The 27702-nt window shown below is 38.3% G+C and overlaps 1 protein-coding gene across 10 annotated transcripts in view; it reads left to right on the top strand.

Moving 5' to 3' along the window:
- The window catches only part of SCMH1 (Scm polycomb group protein homolog 1), a 170412-nt gene that overhangs the window by 14987 nt on the left and 127723 nt on the right, over positions 1–27702 (top strand). For 5 of the 10 annotated variants that reach the window (XM_082687116.1, XM_082687120.1, XM_082687110.1 and 2 more), the window contains exons 2-3: positions 17856–17936; positions 19760–19813. In XM_082687116.1, coding sequence (XP_082543242.1) covers positions 17912–17936; positions 19760–19813 — 79 coding nt within the window. In that variant the 5' untranslated portion in view covers positions 17856–17911. Of the gene's footprint in view, positions 1–17855; positions 17937–19759; positions 19814–25948; positions 26079–27702 lie in introns of those variants that run through there. The other 5 variants (XM_082687113.1, XM_082687117.1, XM_082687114.1 and 2 more) reach the window with 4 other exon arrangements.

The raw sequence follows: 27702 nt of genomic DNA, 5'->3' as shown, positions 1-27702 counted from the left end.
TTAATACATTTTCCATGTTGTTTTCTAGGGTTAACTTTTTAAAAGACTTGGTGTCTGAAAAAAAAAGTCTCAATTATACTAAAATTTTTCACATGCTTCCTGTTGATCTTAATGTAGCTTATTGAACTTTAAAAAATAACATTTTGAAAATTGTGGTGAGATATATATATATACCAAAAATTATCATTTTAACCATTTTTAAGTGTACAGTTCATTGGCATTAAGTATATTCAGACTGTGGGACCTTTACCACCATCCATCTCCAGAACTTTTTTCATCTGGCAGAACTGAAACCCTGTACCCATTAAACAATAACTGCCCGCTTCTCCCTCCCTCCTGCCCCTCCAGCTACCATTCTGCTTTCTATCTCTGTGACATCACATATTTTGACTCTTCCATGTGCCTCGTATGAGTGAAATACAGTCCTTTTGTGACTGGCTTATTTCTTTTAGCATGATGTGTTTAAGATTCATCTATGTTCTTGCTTATAGAACTTTCAGTGACCTAGCCCGTCTATCTTTGTGACCTCTCTTCACTTTGCTCCTTGGTTTCTGTGCATTAGTGATACTTCCTTTCTTTCTGTTCTGTGGGCTGTCAACGCCCCATCTCACCTCACAATTTTTTCTCATGCCTTTTCCCTCTGCCATGAATGCTCTTCTCCCTTCCTTGGCTGGTTAATTTACACTCATTTTTCAGAGTTCAACTAAGATTTCACTTCTTTAGGGTATATTGCCTTCATTTCCCAGAATCTCTTTAATCTCTTACGTTACAAGATTTCATAGTGCCACGTAACTTTTCTTTGTACTACTTATAATAGTTTGTTTTGTTTTGAGAGAGTGAGAGAGCATGCAAGTGGGGGAAGGGATGAAGGGCAGAGGAGAGGGCGAGAGAGAATCCCAAGTAGGCTCCACGCTCAGCACCAAGCCATGTGGGGCTCAGTCTCACAATCCTGAGATCAAATCCTGAGCCAAAATCAAGTTAGATGCTTAACCAACTGAGTCACCCAGGCAACTCTGTTGTATTTACAATAGTTTTAAATGACACATCAGTTTGTATGTTTTGGTGGACTAAGGTCTGTCATATGGGGTTGCAAGCAGTAGAAACCAACTCTGGTTAACTTTGTCTACAGCGGTGACTCCCAACCCTTACTTATGTTCAGTAATGTATCCCCAGCACCTAGTATCTAGTGGTGTTTCAGTAGACATACAGATATGTAATAAAGAATATTAAAATCATTGACTTTACGAATTTAAGTCTGGAAATTGATGGCTTAAGGTCTTTCTAACCTCTAAAAATCTACTACCATGTCTAAGCCTTCCTTGACTACTATAGCTTGCAGAGATCTTCCTTTTCTGTGAACTTAAATGTCCTTATTCATTTGCCAGATGCTTGACATTTACACAAGTAATCCTGGGTAATCATCTGGCCTGTTTTGTTTTGTTTTGTATTTATTTATGCTTTATATTTACCAGTTGATCTTCCTCTTCTAAACAACCACTAGAGTTTTTTTCTTTCTCAGTTACAGAGCTGGTAAGTTGCGGAACCTGTAGGGCATGCTTCTTAAACCAAACATGTTGAAGGAGCCATCTTTTTTTTTTTTTTTTTTCTCAACTTTTTATTTACATTCCAGCTAGTTGGGACGCCTGGGTGGCTCAGTCAGGTAAGCGTGGGACTTTTGATTTCAGCTCAGGTCATGGTCTCAGGTTTGTGAGATGGAGTCCCAGCTTGGAGGGGTGGAGCCTTCCCTTCTCAGGGCTCTACACTCTGTAGGGGGTCTGCTTCCCTCCCTCTCCCCCTACCCCTCCCCCAGCTGGCACACTTGTGAGCACACACTCTCTCTCAAATAAATAAGTAAATCTTTTAAAAATAAATAAATAAATAAATAAATAAATAAATTCCAGCTAGTTAACATACAGGATAATATTAGTTTCAAGTGTATAATTTAGAGATTCAACATTTACATAAAACACCCTGATACAACACAGACAATAACTGAAGGAGCAGTATTTTTCATTCAGCTTAGACTAATAATTTTATAAAAAAAAGATTATTAGATAAAAAGTTTTGAAGTCCAAGTATGAACTTCAAAATTTTATTAGGTTGAATAACATAAAATTATTCTGTTAAATTGTAGTACAAATTTTCAGAGTGCTTACTCTCAATTTCTTTGCTTACTACAAACTGGGAACCTTTTGCTGATGAGGACTACATACTGAATACTAACTAGCACCTCTTCAGGTCTCTCTGTTGGGGTGTCAAGGTAAGGCAGAATGTGTAGACTGATTCCTTGCTTCCCTTCTACCTGATAAGCTCGGTAGTTATTATATATTGTTGTATTTTGCATAAAAAATGTGTCTGAAGATAGTTCTTTGACTAAAAAGGGTCTGAAAACCTCTAGGCTGCAGAATATAGTCCTGGATCTTTATCTAATTCTAATCTGGTTTTCTAATTAAGTCACTGCCTTATATCCATCCTTTGCTTGAGCAACCTATCGTTTTCCACAGTACATCATACAAGCCCTTTGACTACTTACTACTTTTCTACTTCTCATTGCTTAGTTAGAATTTCCTAAACTTCTTCTCTGCCTGGAATAAGATGCATTCTCCAAATTCTCGTTCAGAAGTCACTTCTTCTATGAAGACTTCTATGAAGTCTTTCAATGCCTTTAGAGAAAATTGGTCTCTACTTCCACATACCCATAATAACTACATGTTACATTCCTTTGTAATGCGTTTTGCTTATCTCTCTCCACTTCTAAATTAACATGGTTCAAGTCTTACCCATCCTTATATCCCTAGCCCAGGGACTGATAGAGTATTCAGTAAGTATTGATTGGATAAATTGGGAAAGTCATCAATATTTGGTACATAGGTCAGATAGAGAAACTTTTTATTTGGTCTTGGACAAGCTGGATGATTTTCTCCTCACTAGGGAACCTATCCTGTATGTTGAGTATGACATATATAATAAAGGTTGAAATATGTGTCTTAGAAAATATACTTGATCTCAGCTGAGGTCAGGTCTTGATCTTGACCTGAGGTGATGAGTTGAAGCCCTGCATTGGGCTCCACCACCTTAAAAAAAAAAAAAAAAGATAACAAATAAAAACCTTCTGGCCAGATATCTTATATGGATATGCCTTGAATCCCCAGGGCAGAATGTGGGAGGTGTACGGAGGAGGAGGTTATAACTGAATTAGCCTTGAAATTGGTTTTAATTGAAAAGTTTGGAATCTGACTTTTTAAATGGCACTCTTGTTTTATTTTATCTTAATTGCCTTTGTCTGTTCTTACAGTTTTATGAGTGACCTTTAAGTGATCTCTTACTGGCAAGAAAGACTGGGCTGTGGAAAAAGTACAAGATTTGAAGTCACGTGACCTAGATATTGTAATCCTGAATTTTGCAGTTACTAGCTATGTAACTGTTACCAGTTATTTAAACTCTCTAAGTCTTGTTTTCATTTCTTAATGTACAGATAGTAGTGTTTGCCATTTGTACCTCACAAGCTTTTAAGGACCAAATGAGGCAGACAGTATGAAAGTGCAGTAAACCCCAGCACATTTGCTGTTTGTTATCAGCTTCTTGACTTCACAGAAGTTAAAATCTTTGTACCTCAAAACCTACTGACTGAGGTATTGGACCCCTATAAAATGAAACCCAATGATAGTGGTATGGAACACGGTTAATACCATAACTCAATTATGGTATGTTTTAACCCAATTCTTCTGACACCAGCTGTTATAATCCAATTCAATTCTGACACCAGCCACCCAGCGTTAGTGTCCGATTGCATAGGTTTAAGGGAACATGGTTCCCAATCAGACTGCCCCAACTTCACATGCCAGCCTCAAGTGAGGTCCAAAGGCCATTTATACTTCTAACTAACTGGATGCAAATCTGATGGTTCCTATGACCTCCCTCTCAGGTTCAGTAATTCACTAGCACAACTCAGAACTCAGGAAACTGCCATATTTACGATTACAGATGTATTATAAATGATACAAATCAGGTACAGCCAAATGGAGAGACATATAGGGTGCAGTCTGGATGAGTCCCAAACACAGAGCTTCCGTGTCTTCTCTCCATGGAATCAAGGCATCCTCCTGGCGCACTGATGTGTTTACCAATTAGGAAGCTGCACTGAGCTTTCATGCGTCTAGAGTATTGATTGGGGCTTTATTAGATAGGCCCTGAAGGAGAGCTGACCCAAAGCCCCAATCGTCTAATCTCACTATCGGTCTTTCTCGCAGCTGGCCCCCATCCTGAGCCATTTTATTAGCACAAACTCGTGTGGTCCACAGGGCTTATGAATAACAAAGATATTCCTGTCACTTGGAAAATTCCAAGGATTTTGGAAGCATCTCTGCCAGGAACCTGGAACAAAGTCAGGCAGATTATTATACAATAGATGATACATGGGAGAAAATTTAGTATAGTGTTTAGAACAAGTGTAATGGAAAGTTATTTTATTTCTTTTCCCCACAAGGTGTAAGGCACTTAACACAGTACCTGGTACTTAGTAATTCTTGAATATATATTAGTATTAAGGAGTATTTTAGTTTCCTAGGACTGCTGTAACAAAGTACCACACATGCGTGGTTGAGAACAATGGAAATTTATTCTCTCACAGTGTGGAGGGCAGAACTCTCAAATCAAGGTGTCAGCTGGGCCATGCTCTGTCTGGGACTGAGTAGAATCTCTTCCGAGCTTGCGGTGGCTGTCAGTCCTTGACATTCCTTGGCCTGCAGCTGCATCACTCCAGTTTCTGCCTGTCATCTTGTGGTGTTCTCCCTGTTTGTGTTTATCTTCACATGTTTTCCTCTTCTTCTCAGGACACCAGACAGATTGGATGAAGGCTCACCCTGTGACCTCATTTAGCTTGACTATGTCTACAAAGACCATTTTCCAAATAAAGTCACATTCAGAGGTATCAGGAGTATGTAATTTTGGTGAACACAACCCATAACTTGATGAATAGTGAATTCAACACGTAACAATCCACCTCTGGCCCCCCAAAATTTATGAACTTCCATTGTGCAGAATACATTTATCCCCTTCCAACATCCCCCCAACATCCTAACCCATTTCTAGCATTAACTCTTAAGTCCAGAATCTCACCTAAATATGATCATCTCAAAAAGTCTCAGATATCATTTTCGAAATCAAGTATGGGTGAGTCTGTGGTATGGTCCATCCTGGTTCAAAACTCTCCATCTGTGGGCCTGTGAAACCTAGAACACAAGGTATCTGCTTCCAAGGTACAAGGTAGGACAGGCATAGGAAAGACATTTCCATTACAAAGAGAAAATGGAGGGAATAAAAAGGTCACCAGTCTCAAGCAAATTCACAAGATCTCAAGGCCTGAGAGAATTCTCTGTGATTTGATGCTCTGGTCTGATAGGACACCTCCACCCTTTTACACCTAGAGGGACCCATTGGCCCAGGCCTTTACATGTGTGGCTTTGCCCTTCCTTCCTTTTATTACATCTTTGTTCCCTTCAGTCCAGACCAACAGCACTCCTGTTGGTATAAAATTCTCAAAAACCTCATCAGTCTTTCATGTCATTCTTGGGGATCCAGACCTTCTGACAAGAAGCTCCAAATCTTTCTGGATAACCATATCTCTATTCCTAGCTTCTGAGATGGTTGACTATATCCATGAGTCACAGGCAAACGATTGTCCAGCCACACCCTTGGCCCTATTTCCAGAGCATGTAGTCTGGTTAGGCAGCGAATTTTCCAAATCATCAAGTGCTGATTCCTTCTTGCTTAACAGTTCATTCCTCAGTTTATCTCAGCTCATATTTTACTGTAAGCACCATGGAGAAACTAGGCCAGACTTCAACACTTTGTTTGGAAATTTTTTCAGTTAAATATCGAAGTTCACCAAGCACAATTCAGATAAGTTTTCTGCCACTTTATGACAAGAATTGCTTTTTCTCCAGTGTCTAATAATGTATTCATTGTTTCCTTCTAATACATCACCAGAAACATCTTTAAGGTTCCTATTTATACCAAACATCTCTTCAGGTCAATCTAGGTTTTTTAGATTAAGCCTCTACCCATTATCCAATTCCAAAGATACTTCCCCATTTTTAACTGTTTGTTAGAGCAGCACCCCACTCCCATCAGTACCAAAATCTATTGGTTTCCTAAGGCTACCAGAAACTGAAAGAGGCAGGAAGGTATCTTCCCCTTCAAGGTTTAGAGAGAGCATTGACACTGCCAAAACCCTGATTTCAGACATCTAGCCTCTAGAACTGTGAGAGGGTAAATTTCCTTTATTACATCCAGTTGGTGGTACTCTGTTGTAGCAGGTTAAGAAGCCAAAACAGGGGTGTTACTTGGTGGTATCATAGTCATTAGTGAAAGACAGTGAGTGAGTAGTATCTGCCTGTATCCACAGGATTTCTTGCTATTTCCCTCTCCTTTTTAAACCATATTTATGTCTAGTTGCACTTAAAGTTTACTTTTATGTGTTAATGGCTTGAGATTTCCCTTTGTTTTGCCTCAGGAGAGCAACTTTAAATCATTGGTAGGAATGCTGTGATACCAAGAAGCCTTCAGACTTTTGGAGGAGTGGTAGCTTTAGTTTTGCAGACCTTCCTTCTGCCAGAATGCCTAGTACCAGTTCTTGGCTCTCATACATACTGCCTCCATCAACGTGGAGAAAGAGGAACCCCGGTGGTGTTTCAGTTAATCCTTGGATAGGTAATTGACCCTTTAAAGTGATGAATTGCATGAGTCCTTTACCATCACTCTAATGGGCATCTGTGTTTTTCAGTTTTGAGTTATTTTTCTGAAACATTTTTTGCCTATGGTAATAAGGACCGATACTTTTTTTGGATTCCCCTTAGTGCCAATCACAGTGTTTGTAGGTTTCTTAGAAGATACTCTGTAATTGTTTTGCATTAAAGAAAGCTTATCCATGGCACTGCTACTGAGATACTAGCTCCAGTGATAAATAAGAGATGTTAGTTTCCAGGGCTGTCATTTCAATTTGTCTTGCTAGTGTTGAGCTCATTAATAAATTGCCACAGTGATAATATGAAAGTAATGAACCTTCTGGAGGCCCAGCTGGGGCACAGAGTGCTAGCAGGGACCTTCAGGGCAATTGCCATTGTTATACACAATTCTATTAAAGAGTTTCAGGCTCTTTTTTTCCTTTGAAACATTTATATTTTGGAAAAAACCAAATCCTGTTTTAACACTTTTAAACTTTCTAAGTAAGTTTATTTGAATTCAGCTCAAGAAACTTATATGTATCTGGTGTCTGCTACTTTCAGGCACTGTATTAGACCCTAGGGAAGGGTAAAGAAGTAAAGATGACCAAGACCTCCTTTAGGGCTTTGCTGTCAAACAAGCAGGAGAGGTATGCAAACAAATAATTGTAATACAGTATTGAAATGCTGTAAGTATGAACCAGATATAAACATAGAATAGAATAGGAAATGATTATCTAGGGAAAAGAGCTAAGAGGGCTAAGGAAGAGGAAATTCATTGATTTCTGAGTTAAATTTTGAAGGATGAGTTAAGTTGACAAGTTGAGTGCATTATGGGAAGAAGAACTTACAGATGAGTTGAGGGAGTACAGCTCATTTAGAATAAGTTAAGGAAAGAGGCTAAAGAAAAGAAGATGGGTAGATGAGGCTAGAGAAGTAGTCAGGGGCCAAATCTCAAAGAATTTTGGCTTTGAGGGGTGATATATGCAATGCCAAGGACTTTGGTATTTGGCTACATGGATCCATTAAAGGATTTTTTTTTTTAAGATTTTATTTATTTTTTTTGACAGAGGGAGATCAGTAGGCAGAGAGGCAGGCAGAGAGAGATGGAGAAGCAGGCTTCTTGCTTGCAGAGCAGAGAGCCCAATGCGGGGCTCGATCCTGAGATCATGACCTGAGCTGAAGGCAGAGGCTTAACCAACTGAGCCACCTAGGCGCCCCCATTAAAGGATTTTAAGCAGAGAAGCAACATGATGGAATTTTTATTTTAGAAGGATTATTTCAGTTGCCATACACATGATAGAGTGAAGTAGAGAGAAACCATTTAGAAGGCCATTGACTAGTTGCGTTCAAGCAAATAACAACATAGGATACTGCAAAGAGCGTGACTGAGGTTGTTTTAAATCCCAGTTCAACTTCCTACTAAGTCTCCCAGCTCTGAAAGTTCCTCATTGGTGAAATGAGAATAATAGAAATCTCTCACTGAGTATTACAGAAAATCATATGAAATAACGTGTATACATGGAATTGGTGAGAAGAGCTAAGTATGAATGTTAGCTGTTATATATCAGCTTCTGGTTTTGTTGAGTATTAGGTAACCTGTAACAAAGCTTGCGATTTTCAAGAAGCATTTTCATTTTCTATCACTCTCCTAATAGAAAGAAATCAAGCGGTTTACAAACCTCTTACATTAGGATCCATCTTTCAGGATTTCTCAAGCATTAAAAAAAAAATAACATAACTAAAGCTTTTTCCTTTGGATACTCTGCCAGACTCTGAGCTAGAGCATCAGGCTTAATGTCCTTTTTGAGTCAGTGGTGCAATAGGAAAAGACTGAAGCCCTAGTTCAACAAATGAGCTTTTTCACGAAGAAATAGCATCAGAGTTTACTCTGCCTCTGTTTCTTCAAGTATTTAATATGTGAACAGGTATCCTAGCTACCTTGTATATCTATTATGAAGATCATGTTGACTTCCTCTCCATAGGTAAACATTCACTAACTACTTGTATCTAATACAAGATGCTATTACAAAGAATGTAGAAATGAATCAGATATGGATCCTAATTTCGAGGAAATTACAGCATTAAAAGGACTCCAAAAGATATTTACAAATGACTTTAATACAAAGAAGATAATATGAGTCAGTTAGCATTGAACATTAAAAAGGATTTTGAAACTAGAAGTCATTTATATTTTATATAATACATTTTAAGAAGTATTGCTTTATAAAGTACATTTTATGTGTTCTCACTATTTGTAAAGTGCTTCTTCAAGCAAAGGTCACTTTCTTGGAAACCTGTGGAAAATAAATGATAAGGGTTCGATTATGATTTTAGGTAGGTTTTTAAGCATATGTGTATATGTTGATATTCACAGATAATCTAAATAACTTTGTTAAAGTACTCTTTGAGCCTCGGGTGTTGTGTGTGTGTGTGTGTGTGTGTGTGTGTGTGTGTGTGTGTGTGTAGTGTGTAGTGTGTGTAATGGAGATAATGTCATGTACCTCTCAGGTTTGTTGTGACGAATGGTCATTATATGTAAGAGTGCTAAAAAAACAACATTCATTCCTTCCATTATGTTACCCATCTTTTCACTACTGCCTGCTGTTAAGCTTTGAGACAGCAGTTTCTTTGGGATATTTTCAAGTTTATTTTTACTGATGAAAAATTTCAAACATACAACAAAATCAGAAAGGTTTTGCAATGAAAAGCCTCATGTCCACCACCTAAATTTTGCCATTACTTGTAAATGTCACATATCTATTTATCTGTCCCTCCATCCACCTGGCTATATTGACATTTCTCTGGTGATTCTTTATGACTTTTCTGAAGGAGATTTTTTAAACGAGGTATTTTAACTAATTTGGAAGCCAGGAGTGCAAGTACATTTCAGATATTTTTAATTAAATTACAGTTTTCTTATGTATATTGTTTTGCTGCTATGAAGAATTTTATTTAGTGAGTTATTCGTTATCTGAATCTCTCTGTACTATTTGTGCTCCTACATTATCGTTTCCAACCTTACATCATCCCATGGCATTTTCTAGAGAATTCTAGAGAATGCCTTTTGTTAATCTTTTTCTCAGTGTCTTTCAAGTCCTCCTTGTTGTCTCTTTCCCTTTGAAAGTATCTTTAAAATAGTGTGCATTTAGTGCCTCTAGAAGCTTCTTTGCATGGAGTGGGGTGCCTGCGCAGGTCTACAGAGTTCGGGTATCTCAGCACTTCCCATCAAACTCCCACATTTTGTTTCAACGTGTGGGCTTTTTTGCAGGACAGTTGGTCTATTTAGCGTGCCCTGCCAGGAAATACCCTTTACCTGTGTTGATTATAGGCTTTCAGCATTGATTGATTTTCTCCATTATGCAGCTGTATTTAGATGATACATGACAAAAACTCCTCAAAGTTTCTGATGCTCTGATGGTACTTTTACCTATTTTTCAGTGCTGCCAAGTGTTAGATGGATTTCCTTAATGAGCTATGAGGACTGTATTCAGAAGTCTTTGAAAAGCTCAGTTGTATTCACAATTGTGTCTCTCAACTCCTTTCAGCCTCTCATTACCTGTTTGTAATGATCCTGTCAGATTTGAGACTGACTTATAGTACTGAAGGACCCAACTTGTTTTGTTCCATTTTGAAAAATTTGTCTGAAACTCTCATAAATCACCTGTAAGCTCTACTTACAAATCACCCACATATTTTTTAAATTCAGAAAGTAGTCACCATGTTCTGCTTATGTAATTTTAAAATTATAATCCTTTTTTTCCCCTTAATGATTAGGACTCATTCATTTCATTCAAAAATACTTACTGAATGCCTCTTCCATACAGGCACCATTCCAAGGATGACTGTACATGATGCTAACTGTTGGGCAGAACTCAGAGCAGTATCATAGAGAGCGTCTGGGTGACTACTTTAGATAGAGTGGTCAGGAAAGGGTACTCTGGGGAGGGGATATTTAAGCTGGGACCCAAATGATAAGAAGTGAGCCATGTGAATATGGGGTGGAACGTTCTAGGCAGTGCAGGGCCTCAGGTAGTGAGGAATTTGGCGGGCATCTGGAGGAAAAGAGGAAGCATGGCTGGAGCATGGGAATGACGAGGGATGTAGGAGAGGAGGGGTCAGATCATGGAGTATGAGTGGGTAAGGGTGATAAAGGACTTGGATTTAATTGTAAGAGCTATGGGAGCCTTTGGAAGATTTTAAGGAGGGGAGGGACATTATCTAACTTAACAAATAACCAGGATAGGGCCATATGATGAAGAAAATCACCCGGTGCTGGAAGCCTCTAACCAGAGGCAGAAGATTGTGTTTACTCCTAGGGCATACTAGTCTAGTTTTCATGGAAAAAAACCCCAAACCTCAGAGGCAAGAGATCAGCCAATTTACCTTGCTCTGAATCCCAGTTCCACCATTTGCTAACTGTATAATTTTGGGCAAATTCTAAGACAGCTCCCTGTATGGATTTTTTCTATATCTTCATATAGATATAATAATAGTACCCACCTGGGGTGCCTGGGTGGCTCAGTTGGTTAAGCAACTGACTCTTGATTTTGGCTCAGGTCATGATCTCAGGGTCGTGGGATCAAACCCAGCATGAGCTGAGTGCAGAGCCTGTTTGAGATTCTCTCTCTCCCTCTCCCCCTACCTCCTGCTCACGTGCTTTCTCTCAATAAATAAATTAATAAAATACTAAATAAAATAATAGTACCTGCCTTACTGGGCTGTGAGAATTGAACAACTTAATGCAAGTAAAGTGGTTAGAACACATTAAGTACTGAATATTTAAGTTTCTAATTTATTTCCTCTAGATAATGGATGGTCTAACATATAGCCATGTGGTTAGTGAACTGAAATACTGAACTGTAAATTTTAATTAATCTTAATTACATGTAATGTTTTTTTTCTTGAGAGAGAGAGAGTGAGGGAGTGTGGTGGGGAGAGGGAGAGGAAGAAAGAGAATCTTTTTTTTTTTTTTAAGATTTTATTTGTTTATTTGACAGAGAAAGAGATCACAAGTAGGCAGAGTAAGGCAGAGAGAGAGATGGAAGCAGGCTCCTTGCGGAGCAGAGAGCCCGATGCAGGGCTCGATCCCAGGACCCTGAGACTATGACCTGAGCCAAAGGCAGAGGCCTAACCCACTGAGCCACCCAGGCACCCCAAGGAGAAAGAGAATCTTAAACAGGCTCCACAATGAGTGTGGAGCCCAGTGTGGGGCTTGATCTCACAACCCTGACATTATGACCTGAGCCAAAATCAAGAGTTCGATTCTTAGCCACCTGAACCACCCAGGCTCCCCTTGAATTATGTTTCTTTTGGGTGACACTGCTCTAGACTCTGTCAGAGGGGAGGGTGGTAGAAGAAGCATGTTGACTGAGGGAGGTGCTTTTCCTAATAACACCAATACCCTTGGAGATTCCAAAACACCTTCATCCCATGGAGCTTCTCTCCCCATCAAATAAGTCCGCCGTCCTACCCTGTTCTGGAAAACCAGTGTGTTTAATGAGCCTGCTGTCACTGATAGCATTTTGTATTTTTCACATGTGTCAGAATGGGGAAAAAAAAGTAACGAATCACTGCCCTGTATTAGATGTTGTGTAGGCTTTACACCTGTCAGTGATTTTGATGAAATAAATTTCTGGGGTTCTCTGAACTAGTATCACCATATAAGATTTTTCTCTGAAATAAAATCCACCACAAATCCTGGCCCAGTGAACCCCAGAGACTTAGAATGAAGAAAAATTAAAGTAGATCTTAATTAAGGAATGAATTGCTGGGTCAAAAGATGAGGAAGTTGAGAAAAGCATCTTCTGTCCCCAAAACTAAATTTCCAGGATTTAAAAAAATAAAACAACAACAACAAAAACACTCAAAAAGCTAAGCAAGCAGAAACTTCTCTCTGAAGTGAAACATAAATTTTTTTCTTCTCATGCCTCTTGGTTCCTGCTGGCTCTCTGATTCTGTAGAAAAGGTTTTCTGATTTGTTAGCATAAAGAAGGTTCCTAGTAAATATGGAATGACTTAGCAAATGGTACCACTCTTCTGCCTTTGCTGTTTGGAATGTTTATATTCTTCATCATACTCAAATAATTTTTAAAAATTTATGACATGAAAAAAAATCTATAATATGCCTAAGCTTAATACCACATCTCAGATATTACCCATGCCCTCTCAGGCATCTTCTGGAGAAGAGAGCCCTTTCTTGAGATTGCTTACTATTTCAGACTCACACGGGACACATTTCACTGGAAGCCTCTTGGTCGTCTCTGGCCTGCCTGATGCAGAGAAGAAGGAGGTAGTCTCAAAGACTCCCAACCAGAAATAGGTGTCAGGGCAATTGCCTGAGTAGCTTGCAAGAAGACAACTGATATCACTTGATAAAGTTCCCATATTTCAATAACAGTAGGACTTTCCATGAAGCCATAAAATCAGACACTTGTGGAGGTGTATGATGAGGAAACAGGCATGCAGCTTGTTTCTAGTAAACATGGGACCTGCCTGGAAATGTGCTATAGAGTTCTCACCTCCTAGTTTACTGGAGAAGAATTTGAAGCCCTGAGGAAATGACTCTTCGGTGACCTGGAATGAACTAGCCCAAGTTTAGGCCTAAGTTGCATTTCAGTTTCTTCTTATAAGGAAACCGTAATTGCCCCAAGTTTGTAATTCTGTTAAGATTCATGCAGGGGGACGCCTGGGTGGCTCAGTTGGTTAAGCAGCTGCCTTCGGCTCAGGTCATGATCCCAGCGTCCTGGGATCGAGTCCTACATCGGGCTCCTTGCTCAGCAGGGAGCCTGCTTCTCCCTCTGCCTCTGCCTGCCATTCTGTCTGCCTGTGCTCGCTCTCTGATAAATAAATTAAAAAAAAAAAAAAAAAAGATTCATGCAGGACCCTGGATAATGCCAGGGAGTCATAACTCACTTTTAGGCTAAGAACCCGAGACTTGGGGGGATTTATAGAATGGTTTCTAGATGCCACTCTGTCGATGAGCCCAAATTACTTTATGTACCTGTCTTAGTAACTTAAGCAGGTGAGGATTTAATCTACTCTCAGGGCTCTATGTCTGAGGAGATAGTTTTCTATACAGGATTCCATCTTACTAGATTCTAATTTTACTAACTTGGTTCTAAGTAGATCTTGAGATCTCTGGTACCTGGTAGCATAGACATTTTTCAAAGATCTGCTTGGGCAGTCTGAACAGATAAAAGGTGGTAAATGGGTTAATAGTCTTACTGGTCCCCAAAGCCATATGAGGCTGACCTCAGATTTTAATTCTGTCACCATGAAAAGCTTTTATTAAGTGGTTCCTGTCTGCAGATGGTGACATGCATTCAAATCTTCACTCCAGGAAACCCTGGAGGAAATAAGTCACTCTTAGAAGCTTAATGTTCTGGTAACTACAGGTTTGTTCGATTATATATTAAATCTTTATTTTTAAGAATCGTTTTAGTTGGAAATTACTCTAAAATGAATTGTGCTGCCCTTCTTTTTAATTTAGTTTGTTGAACCTAATTTAACCCTTTCTTAATGACCCAGATCCTTATGGTGTGTGTGTGTGTGTGTATAAAGATATAAAGTTCCATAAGCTTTTAAGTCTATTTCTAACTCTGTTTTTCCCCCAAGACCATTTTTAGTGCATAATTTTTACAAAGTGCAAGGTTTTCAGGAGTGCATATCATTGTATATAAATGTCTGGCGTTAAGTCTGTGGGTCACAGTCATAAAAGTTTTAAAAGGCATTGCACTAGGTAACTCCTCTGCTAACAATACTTTCTTAATTTGCATGGTCCTTGACTGTTTGCCAAGCCTCTACACATAAACCAGGAAAGGGATTAATTTTTTGTTGTTTTAAAATACAGTAAGCAAGCATAATGGAACCAGAAAGAGCATGGACTTTCAAATTAAACAGTCTTTAATTTTAGCCTTTCTATTTAGTAGCTGTGTGACCTCGAATGCCTTAATTAATCTCTCTCAGTTAATGTCAGAATCTCAGCTTTTAAAAAAAAAAAAAAAAAAAACCAAAACTAAATGAGAGTAAAGCTTGAAATCAGAACACACAGACTCCCCCTCTGCAATCTCCACTGAGCACTGCAACCTCCCACAGGCGGTGCGCACTCCCAGCCACCGTGTCAGTGGTCGCCCGAGGTCCCCACTGGTCTCTGCACCCCTGTGCCACTAAAACTGCAAGCGATGTTGGTCAGGGGGAGCCTGATCCTGGCACCTGTTGCGATACTAGAATTGTTGGGTTCTTTAAATCAAGTAATGAAGGTAGAAGTGGGCTAGGGGCAACATGGATGAACCCCACAAACAAAATTTTGAGTGGAGGGGAAAAGACCTGAAAGAGCGCATGTGGTAAATTTTGTTTATATGAAGTTCCAAACAAGCAAAACTGTTCTACAATGACAGAAGTCAAGACAGTGTTTACTCGTGGGTGGAGTGGTGACTGGGAGAGGACACAAAGGAGTACTTCTTTGGGTGCTGGTAACAATGTCTTTCTTGGTTTAGAGACACATTGTAAAAGCTCATTGAGCTTTGTACTTAGGATTTGTGCACTTTTCAGTATGTTATACTTTATCACAAAGTCATTTTTAAAGTGTATAGCACAGAAACTAGCACATAGTTGATTTCCTTCCCCTATCATGGTTCCAAATAACAGCGTGAAAGTCTATTTAACAAAAGGATCCTAGCCTCTTTTCTTTGTAACCTCTCAGTTTCCTTTTTCCTGTCACGGTTCTGTGTCTCCTGGTTCCAGTCTTTTAATAAATGTTTAATAAATATATATGGTGGTAATCCCAATTGGTGTAGCTGAAGGAGTTCAGATCAGTCAGATAAGGTAAAATTCAATGTCTTACCACTGATTTAGGAATAAATCAGCAATACGAATTCTGATTTGGTGTTAATCTCTGACGATTACTTGATTTGATGTTTTGCTTTTTAAGTGGTGATTAAGTGGATTTTTAAATTTTGCCTGATTTCAGATCAGCTTCATTATTGAGTTTTTTAATGGTGGAACATTGGACCTATTCTCTTATTTTTGGCACTTTTAATACACGCCAGTTTTAGTATAATAGGCTTTGAAATAGTCATGGTTGCACCCTGTGACACCTCATATATTTTGCTTTGGTTCTCATCACTGAAAGAGAACCGTAGGTATTGTTTTTACCTTATTGCTTTGTACTACAAGTATAAAAGCAGAACTTAGGTACTTGGAAATTTATGCAAGGTCCTGTTATAAAAATCTTAGACCTGTTGAAAAGCCAATTTAAAAAAAAACTCATTTATTTTTAATAATAATGTGTGGGTAATGTGTGGGATATAAAATAAGCCTATGACATTGTCTGTCCTCGGGGAGGATAGATTTCCTATAGGAGAGATTTGTGATATAGGCAGAAAATGAATTTTTCTACATTTGCTTTTGGTCTTTTGGACGTTGTTGGTTTTGGAGAGAAGACTTGGACATGGACTTTGAAAGAGAAGGTTTCTGACAGAGATACTAGGAAGGCCTTTAATCTACAGAGAGCTGTGGTGGTGATTGTGTGAATGCCAGTGAAGTGGAGAGGACCTGACCGAAGTTGTTAGGGATTAGTACTGTGAAAAAAAGCTAAGGAGGTGGGAGGAGAACTCCCTACCTATCACATACTTACTTATATCTATTCATTAAAATAGATAATGCTATTCAACGCTCACAAACCCTTTGGAGTAGACACTATTATTCCCACATTAAAGATGCAGAAACTGGGGAGCCTGGGTGGCTCAGTCAGTTAAACATCTGCCTTTGGCTCAGGTCATGATCCCAGGGTCTGGGATCAAGTCCCACATCAGGCTCCTTGCTCAAAAAGGGGCCTGCTTCTCCCTCTGCCTGCCGCTCCCCCTGCTTGTGCTCTCTGACAAATAAATAAAATCTTAAAAAAAAAAAAAAGATACAGGAACTGTGGCTCAGAGACATTTAGTAACTTGTCTAAGTTTACAAAGCTAGTGACAGAATTGGTATTCAGACTCAAAGCCCATCTCTACCACATGCTTTATATAGATAATAATGTTATCCAAAGAAAGGATGTATTTATCAGAGGATAGCTTGGAAGCCTGCAGAATGGGACGTCGTAAAGAAAATTGATAGCTGGTTTCATCTAGGATTACTCAGATAAGACAATGTTGTAACTCCCGAACTTAGTTTCTTTTAAATCTCTGTGAAGCTTTGTCTATTTCTCTTGTGAGATGGTTGAATGGGACTGTGATGCAGACCCACCTGTTACCTGTTCTTTTCTTTCTTTCTTTCTGGTAGTAAAATAAATGTAATGTAAAATTTACCATTTTAACCACTTAAATGCATTAAGTACATTTACAGTGTTGTTTTCCCAACATTACTTGTTGAAAAGAATATCCTTTTCCCATGAATGGTCTTGGCACCTTTCCCAAAAATCATCTGACTGTATAATGTAGGGTTTATTTCTGGGCCCTCAGTTCTGTTCCATTGGGGTGTGTGTCTGTCGTTACACCAGTACAACACTGCTCTGATTACTCTAGCTTTGTAGTAAGTTGTGAAATCAGGAAGTGTGAATCTTCCAACTTTAGACTTGATTTTCAAGATTGTCTAAGCTATTTGGGGTCCTTTGAAATTCCATATAAATTTTAAGATGACTTTTTATATTTCTGCAAAAGACATCATTGGGATTTTGAGAGGGATTGCATTGAGTCTGTAAATCTCTTTGGGTAGTATTGTCCCCTTAACAGTGTTAGTCTTCCAATTCATGAACACAAAATGTCTTTTCCATTTTTGTCTTTTTAAATTTCTTTTAGCATTATTTTGTAGTTTTCAGCATATAATGTTTTACGTCATGTGACTGTTATATTTCTCAAAATAAATTAATAAGTTAACATTCTTATTTATCCATCATTGTTTAATGATCTGTAGAACTACCCTCAAGAATATATTCTGTTTTTAACAGAATCAGTGTTCTGAGCCCACAAAACTGAGGGAAGGATCCTGGAAACTGAAAACTTACACCTAAATTGCTGCCTTTGGGAACCATTTTGGGTGTCCAGACTGTTTGCTGCCTCTGATAAAAACCTAATTTCACTGCATGTCTTATTTGATATACAGTAGTTCATGTTTCTAATTTTTTCTGTCTTTTGCTTCCAGATTTCTCCATCTTGCTAAGGAGGAACGCTTTCTTATTTGATATAGCTGATGGTACCATGCAAAAATCGGATCCTCGAAAAGGTCAGAACCTGTATTTATATGTAATAGAAATAGAGAATTTTCTTCTATTAGGTTGTATATGAATCTGTGTCAGAAAAAGCGATTAGAATGAATAAAAGAATCTCATCGTCTCATGCCAACTTAACCCTGCAATTTTAACAAAACTTTAGTGTCGTTTATACAGCTCTTTATAGTTTGCGAAGTACTCTTCACATAATTGTCTTACCTCATTTTTACAGTAATCTTGTGGAGTAGGTACAGTTGCTATTCCTGTTTTATGGCAGCAATGAGGGGTTAAGAGACTTACTCAAAATCATGTGCTATGTGCTGTGCAATTTAATTCTAGATCTTTTGCCTTTAAATCTTTTTCTTCTCACTGTATCACAAGTTGATGATCAGTATCAGAATTTAGAAGGCATGTAAGTATTAAATATGGCAGCTATATGAACATTGGAAATTATGTAAAAGTCTGTTAAAAATGTTAAAATCCCTTTATGGATATAAAATATTAATGTCAGATCTTGATATTGAACATAATCTTTGAGATGATACCAAGTGCCTCAATATGTAATATACCATTGTCTTGGTATGGCAAATGAGGCTCTTTATTCGCAGCCTACCTACTTTTCTGTTCTCATCTCCCTTTATCTCTATAGCTTACCCTGTGCTTTCCTATCTATAATAAACTGCTGGCTGTTGTCCAAATATGCTGTCCATTTTCATGTCTGAGCACCTTTATATTATATTCCCTTTGCCTAAAATGTCTATTTATCTTTCTTCTGACAGTCCTAGCTCAACTTCATCTCTGTGAAGCTTTCCTCACTTCCCCAAGTATAGTTAATCATTCCTTTCTGTTTTCCTAGAGCACTTTGTATAGGAAATCTCTGTGAGAGCAAAAGTCACATTATGTTATGATTTTGTATTTGAATTGCTGTCTGTCGTACTAATCTATGAGTTCTTTGTGAGCACAGGCTAGGACTTTGTCTTTGTGTCCTTACTGCCCCACATTACTCCTAGGCTTAGATACATTCATTTAAAGAATTCAAGACTAGCTCTCCTTAAAGGATGTGTACACCAATCTTAGTAGGAGACTGACCACATACAAATACTTAGAAGCTTATAAATAAATATGATGCATGCTTGAAGTAGAACAGAAGGATGGTCATACCCAAGCAGAATTTAGGGAAGAATTCCTCTATATCAGGGATTAACAAACTGTGGCTGGTGGGTCAGATCCTGTTGGCTGCCTGTTTTGTAAATAAAGGTGTTTTGGAACAAAGTCATGTTTATTGTTAATGTGTAATTTATGGCTTCTTTCATGCTGCAGTGGTAGAGTTGTTGCAACAGAAACTGTGTGTCCCATAAAACTGAAATTATTTACTCTCTGGCTTTTTACAGAGGTTTTCCAAACCGTGTTTTAGGAGATGGGTTTTGAATAGAGGTATGAAAAAAAAAAAGGAATGTGAATTGGTGAAGCATGAGTGTGTATCACAACGTAATGAAAACAGGCTGTAGTAGTGGGTATGCTAAGTGAGTAAGTTTCACTTCAAACAGGTTTGTCAGAGGGAGCTATGTTGGAGTGTAAAGAATGTTTCGGATTGATAAAGAGGGAACATAAAAATTCAATAGAAATTACCAGTAAACGCTTTGGGTGTGTAGTAAGACAGTTTCCTAATTAATAGCAGGGCATGAGGATGATGATGACAGAGAAGAAGGAATCAACAATGCACATTAACATTGATTGAGTGTCTACAATGGCCAGGTACTGGTCTAAGTGCTTCCTGTGTATCCTATTTATTCTCCTAGCACCTCAGCTAATTGCTGTTATTGTCTTTATTTTGCAGATGAGAAAACCAAGACAAAGAGGCTTAAGTTACTTGGCCAAGGTTACACAACTAGTAAGTGATAGAACCAGATCCGAACCCTGGCAGTATTGCTGCAGGATCTTCATAATAGAAGAGAGAAATCTAGGGATATTTGGTAAAAATACTCTTGAGCTTGGACTAAGATAATTAGACTGAATTATTAGGACGTGTGCTAACCCATCACCATAAAGAGAAAATAACTAGACCATAGAGGTGTAATGTTGGAAGGCAGAGTGTCCAGTCAGAAGAGTATACTATGGATTAGGTGGAATGGGAGGGAATAAGAAGCAGATACATTTTATAGTGAGACATTTACATAGTCATTGAGTTTCACCTTGATAAGACCAGAAAGCAGCTAACTTACCCTGCGCACATGAAAGCTGCCCCCAAATGGGTAAAGAGCAGGCGTACTCAATTGAGGTAGAGATGAGCAGTGATTTTCAAGGAGCTAGGTGACATTCAGCACCCACCCCTCCCACCCCGAAGTATGTTAGAGTCAGTGGAGGTGTCACATCAAACACATGCCATTCTCTCCCTTTCCGTGTTGTTTCCCTGAGGGACCTTGTTCCTATGTAACTCCCTGCCATTGCTGTGATAAACATTTACCACGTTGGGCCACTTTATTTTTAATGTATGTATGTGTTAAATTATTTATATGCACTGTGAAAAATTTGGCAACAGATGTATACCGAATAAAAAGAGAAAGTGTCTTGCTGTCTTAAGATATCTCTTTTAGGTGCACCTAGGTGGCTCAGTGGGGTAAAGCCTCCACCTTCGGCTCAGGTCATGATCCCAGGGTCCTGGGATCGAGCCCCACATTGAGTCCTGCATCAGGCTCCCTGCTCAGCAGAGAGCCTGCTTCCCTGTCTCCCTCTCTCTACCTGCCTCTCTGCCTACTTGTGATCTCTGTCTGTCAAATAAATAAGTAAAATCTTTAAAAACAAACAAACAAAAAAAGATATCTCTTTTAAAAGTTCAATTGTAGATGAAACTACTGTTACTAATGGACGTATGATGGGATTCCCTTGTGGTTATTGAGATGGAAAAAATATTGAGAATCACTTTCCTAAGGCCTAGACCCACAGCCAAGAATGGAAAGAACTTCCTAGGGAGGTGCAGGATCTTCATCAGTGGAGGTCTAAGATGGGACTCTGTAGGATGCTTGAAAGAAGATTCAGACTCTGGCTGGGGTTGATGGAATTGGAGGCAGGGAAAGAGGAGATATTGAACTAAATGGCTTTTACTGTGTCTTCTAAACCTGTAGTTCTGTGTTATAACTTCTGACCCAATTACCAATCGCCAAGGAGAAGATGCTGATTTGACTGGCATGGATGACTTGAGTGGACCACAAAATAGTATAAGAGAAAAATCCAATGTATAAAATTCAAATTTATAGAACAGGTTACTTTGCAGTAAAACATTGAACTTATTTTAATAAAGGTTTCTTTAACCATCTTGGTGTGCTCAAAATAGACTTCATTTTTTTATTAAAAATTCCACGTACACTAAATTTTGTATTTAGTGCATAAAATAAAAGCATCACACATTGTTCATTATTTCTTTTCTTTTTAAATTTATTTGACAGCAGGAGAGGGAACACAAGCAGGGGGGGTGGGAGAGGGAGAAGCAGGCTTCCCACTGAGCAGGGAGCCCGACATGGGGCACTATCCCAGGACCCTGGGATCATGACCTGAGCCAAAGGCAGCTGCTTAATGACTGAGCCACCCAAGCACCCCATTGTTTATTACTTCAAAGAAAGAAGTTATCCCAGGTTATCCCACCTGGTTTTAAGTTGTAATGGGTAAGGAGGAAATAATTGGCCTGGTACCTTGATGTTGCTTCCCATAGACTCACAATGTGATAGAACTTAAAAGGGATCTTACAGATCATGAATGAAGTTCAGCCTCTTTATTTTACAAATGAGGAAAGTAAAAACCAAATATGATGTGTTCCTGGCTCAGTCTCACGGTAGCCTAGTTGGAACTTGCCTCTCAAAGATTAGTGAGAAGGTATGTAAAGTGCCTTTAATGGTGCCAGTTCACAATAGTTGCAGAAATAGAAGGTAAAGAAGAAGTTGCTGCTGCTGTTATTTCTTCTGCTCACATCACATTTCTGCGTGCCTTCAGAGGAAAAGTTGGTATTGTAGAAATATATGCCATCCATGCTGTAAACCTAAAGTTGTGCAGTGTTGAAATGATGAAATCAGGAGGTCCATACCCTGATAAAATTGCAGGATATCATATTTGGAACCTTTTAAGGTTACCTAGTCCAACTTCCCTTGTCCTTCTCATGATTTAATACTTCCACCAAGAATTTATCTTACCTTTGCTTCCATACCTCCATGATGGCAGATTCATACTTTTCCTTCTCAGAGTTTATCTGATAGTTGGATACCTCTGACTGCCAGAAGGTTCTTCTAGTAATGAGCTGAAGCCTGTCTACCTGTAGCTTACACTCACTAGTCCCTAGTTCTGTCCCTCAGCATACTATTGAACAAGTACAGTGAGTCTCATCTCTCCTCTACATGAGGACATGCTGGGTATTTGCAAACAACTCTCCTGTTTCCTGAGTTGTCTTTTCTCCTGGTTAAGCCTCCATAGTTTCTTGAACCTTTACTCTCCTCATTGCTTTCCTTTGAATACATTGTGTCCCTGTATCTCATTCAGAGTGTAAGGTCTAGACTTGAACATAAAACTCCACCTCCAAAGTGTTCTGACTGGCAGAGTAGATCAGCCAGTACTGTTAGGTCCTTTTCTCTGGATAGTGACAAGAATGATGGTGCTTTACTTAGTTCATGACATCAGATCCATGTAAGTCTGCCAGGAAGTATGATGTGATAACACTGGTTCACTAAACATCTTCCCTGTTCAGGAAACAGGAGCCAGAAGATTTGTAGAAAGTATTAGCCTCACTAATGCTCTGGATCCCACCTCTATAAGCCTCTGGAAAGGGTACACATTATACATAGTTGAAGTCTTCTAGGACTGCCTGCAAGACAAAGGGAGTTATAGCCTTTCTGCATTTTCATTAGCCATTGCATGCTGCTTTGCTTGTTAAAGGAAATACTGATGTTCTGTGGGGTTCTTCTCTCTGTGTGCACGTGCAGAGATGGATAATTGCTACAGAGGGAGTGGGGGAGGGATGATTGCCAAGGAGAGATCTGTTCCATCTTCTTTGTTCACATCTGCTGCATGCACAAGACAGGATTTATTGCTGTCTTCGAGAAGGGGATTGCCTAGCTTGCTTCCCCTTCCCCCTCTTCTGGCAGATCATCCCAGAGGAATATTACCATCTCATCACACCTCTCTGTGAACAGAGTAAAAGTCAGTGAAGGAGAGCTGGAGGCAGAGAATCAGCTAAAAGGCACTAGGAATAGTTGCTAATAAGAGAGAGTGGCTAATCAGTGGTACATTCCAGACTAGTCCCTTGTCCTGCCTCCTCTGTAGGTTGTCCTCCATGGCCACAGTGGGGCAGGTGTTCCTCCCAGCTTTTCCTTTTTGATCTCTGTGCTTATCAGCATAGGGTTATGGTTTATTAAAATCACAATTGCTATCTAACATTGAAAGAGTTCTGTCTCAGTGGGTTTTCAGAAGTACAATTGATGTGTCTTTTTTCTATTTTAGAGTTTCTGAGAAAAACATCCCTTCTCTTCTGTCCCTTCTTCCCTTCCTCTTCCCCCCGCCCCTCTCATTGATATGTGCATGTAAGCCTGCATTACTTCTTTTGTGTTTTCCAAGCTCTATGAATATTTAAAACATGGTACCTTTGGACATCCTCCATTTAATCTAGTTTTGCCTCATTAAATCCCAGACTGTGCTTAATATTAATTCGGTGTCCAGATCAAGCTAATAAGCCTCAGTGCTTCAGTTTTTACCTTAGTAAAGTGGGTAGAATATCTGAGTTGGGCTATTTTATGTTAGAAGCATTTGTAAGATTTCTTTCTTGTATTTTTGTTTTTTTTTTTTTTTTTGGAGAGAGGCGGTGTAGTTAAGAGCATAGTTTAGTTTCAGATACTGGCTTTTCTACTGACTTTACCCTTTAAGACTGTTACTCAACCTTTCTGGGTATTATTTCCTCATTAGGTAAAAAGGAATAGTGATACCATACTAAGTGGTATCACACTGGTGATGACTTAACAAGATAGTTTTAGATAGTTAGATAATTAGCATAATATCTGTTACATAGTAAACACTTAAAAATAATAGCTATATAATGTTAATAATAATTATTGTTACTATATAAGTGATAATTTATAACTAAATTTTTTTCTTAACATATGAAGAATTTCTTTTACTTTTCCTTGCTTCAGGGGATGGCCTACTATGATTGTTTTACCATGTGTTGAAAGGATACTTCCATAGACTTGTAAATTTTCTGCTACATATTTTTTTCTCTCAAGGGTTTCCAGAAATACCAGAATCTTTACATCCTCTAGATCTTGTATTATCCACTACAGTCACCACCAGTCACATATGTTCATTTAAATTTAATAAAAATTAAATGCAAACAAAAATGGAACTGTTCAGACATACTGGCCACATTTGAAGTGCGGAAGAGCCACATGTGGCTAGTGGCTGCCCAGTAGATGATACAGAACATTTCTGGCATCAAGGAAAGTTCTATGGGACAGCACTGCTTTATTTTACTGGTCTGTTATGTTGTAGTCTTTTCTCAGAAATCAAAGAGGCTATATTTTTTAGGATGTTCCACAGATTTCCCTCTTAATGTTTTAGGGCTCCAGACGTGCGTTTTGAGGATTCAGGTTACTCTTCTTACTCCAGAGCCTTTTAATGTCATTACAGTCTTTTGGAATAAATAAATACAGTTCTACTTCCCCCAAGAAGATTGCATTATGGTAATTTTTTTAAAGGTTCCAGTCCACAGTACGAGGAAGCCGGGGGAGAAAAGGAAAAGTAGAGTAATTCTAGCAGATATTCCTTAGAGTCAATACTCAAAAAAACTAAGTATTTGAATCCTTAGAGACTAACTAGTAATAGGAGGCTCTAATATCCTGTGTCCTCTTTGTAAATACACTGTATGACTTCAGGATCTCAGTTTTCCCTCTGAGAAAGCTAGCAAACAGCAAGTTTTTCCTTAATCCCTAACTGTATTATGTGCTTTTAAAGCCTTTTTTTTTTTTTTTCATTTATTCTTCACAAAAACCTAATAAAGCAAGTAGGGTTGGGATTATCATCCCTATTTTACTGATAAGAAAGCTGAGGCTCTGTGCAATTAAGTTAGCTGCCTAAACTCTTTAAGAGAAGGTAGTCTTTAAGGGAAAATACATTTGACATTCAAAACAGGATAGAATTTTAACTTCCAATTTGGTATTTGTTTTGTTTTGTTTTTATTTTGTTTTGCTTTATTTTACTACCAGTCAGACTATGATAAAAGAAAGAGTAAAGATTCTTTAGGGCAACGTGGAAACTGAATAGTGTCACATGAAGCAGGCCCTAGAAGAATGACTAAAGCCTCACTTGTCCTATGACAAGTGTGTGTCTTAGGGCTGGGTAGCTTAAACAACAGAAATTAATTTTCTCGCAGTTTCTAGTCTGGAAGTCCAAGTTCAAGATGCTAGCAGGGTTTTTTTCTGGTCAGGCCTTTTCTTAGCTTACAGACAAGCACTTTTTCAGCCACGTCCTCACCTGGCCTTTTACTCTGTGGAGAGAGAAGGAGAAAGAGATCTCTGATGTCTCTTTCTCATCTTATAAGAACAGGTTAGGGCCCGACCCTTATGACCTCATTTAACCTTAGTTACCTCCTTGCAAGTCCTGTCTCCAAATACAGTCTCATTGGGAGTTAGGACTTTAACATAGGAATTGTGGGGGAGCACATTCAGTCCATAATACCATGTTAATGGATTTTTAGTATCTTTTGAGTTTTTGGCTTAACCTGGTTAGTTGGAAATTACGTTTATATGCAGTATTTGCATGGGACCAAATGTAGCAGATCCCCGTATTCTTGACTTCTGTGAATACTGGGGCTTAGGTTAGTTAAATTAAACCAGTGGTCCTTGCTATAAGGGACTGTCTGACCCTGAGATACTCTAATAACCAAGTAAGATTTATCTAAATGTCCTACTTTTTAAATAATGTAGCCAGTTTTTAACACGTCTCAGTACTTTAAGGGGTAATAAGTGTCCTCCTTCCTTCCACCCCCATTTTACAGATGGAGAAATTAACATACAGAGAAACTGACTTGTCAGAGGTCAGAGTAAGGTATTGGTGGATCCAGGGATAAATCCAAAACTTCTTAATTCCCTGACCAGTTTTAAGTCCATTGACTATGCAGCCTAGTGGTAAGTATCTTTTTACCCTATTCTGGAATTAAGAGGGATTAAGAGATTTAGTAAGGACTGATTCTAAGGAATTCCTCACTACTAATTATATCATTCATTATCTATTTCTTTTAGCCACGATGTCTTTTGTCATTTTGTCATCAATTTTTCAGGTCATAGAAAGAATTGAAGTTTTGCTTTTTAAATTCCTAAGGATATTCCTGTAACAGCTCAGCCACACATGAGATTATTAAGAAAATAAAGAAAACTATTATTTAATGAATTTGTTCTCTACATTAGGCACCATGTTAGACACTTTGTCTAGCATTTAAGTATTTAAATGTCATTAAAACTTAACAACCATTTCATGAAGGTACGTATTCTTGCTATTTTTATAGTGATAGTTTTAATAGTATTAGTTGGATTTAATAAAAACAACTTATAAGTTTCAGAGTGTGTATTCTAAAGAAAATTTAGAAGAAACTAAGAACCTTATCAAGAATCTTTAAATATAAAAATCTCTATTTTAGGCATAGGTTTCTGGTTTATTATGTCTTATCCCTTTTTTATCCTTTGCTTGGGATTTTCTGAGATGGGATGATTTGTCTTATCTGAGATTAAGTTAAATTTGCTCTTCTACTCGCCACTAAAATCACAAGAGTTTCTCTAAAGCCTTTTCTTCTATCCCTACATCTAAATAATTAGGATTCTTTTAATTACTAGAGAGGTTGAACAACTAAGCCATGTGAAAACCAAGGGTGTATTGAGCCTTCAGAACTAAGGTCCCATAAGCCATTAGTATATTTTCTCCTCTGTCACTCACCTCTACTTCTCTGCCCGTTGGCTTCTTTTTGCTCATTGTAGATCTACCTTCTCTATTATAGTAAAAAAAGTACAGTCACTGACATTGACCACATTTTACTTTTCTTAGCATACCTCCTAACATGCCTTCCGCTCCAGCCACATTGGACTACAGTTGCCCTGCATGGCACTGTCCAACAGAAATAGTACGCAAGTCACATATGTAATTCTAAATTTTCTAGTAGCCACATTGAAAAAGGTAAAGAAGAAACAGAGGGTGCTCGCTTCGGCAGCACATATACTAAAAAAAAAAAAAAAAAGAAGAAACAGAGGAGTTAATTTTAATAATATACTTTATTTAGCTTAGTGTATCCAAAATACTATTTTGACACATAACCAATATAAAAATACTTAATGAGCTATTCTACATTACTTTTTTTCATACTCAGCCTTCAGAATCTGGTGTATGTTTTGCAGTTATAGCATATCTCAATTTGGACACCAAGTTATGTCAGAAATACTTGATCTGCATTTAGATTTCAACAATTTTCAATTGAACAAGTAGATACTCATACCCAGTTTTATTCCAGACAAGGTAGGGGGATGGGGTAACTGGGTGATGAGCATTAAGGTGGGCACGTGATATAATGAACGCTAGGTGTTATATGCAGCTGATGAATCACTAATTTCTACCTATGAAACTAATAAAAAAAACTTTTCCCTATAACTGTATTGAGTGTCAGTTATGAATTTAAATTAATAAAAAATGAAAACAAAATTAAATATTCACTTGCTTAGTCATACTAACTATATTCAGGTGCTGCATATGGCTAGTGGCTACCAT

Source organism: Mustela nivalis (genome assembly GCF_964662115.1).
Source record: "Mustela nivalis genome assembly, chromosome: 10".
Lineage (NCBI taxonomy): Eukaryota > Metazoa > Chordata > Mammalia > Carnivora > Mustelidae > Mustela > Mustela nivalis.
This window is presented reverse-complemented; position numbering and strand designations above follow the sequence as displayed.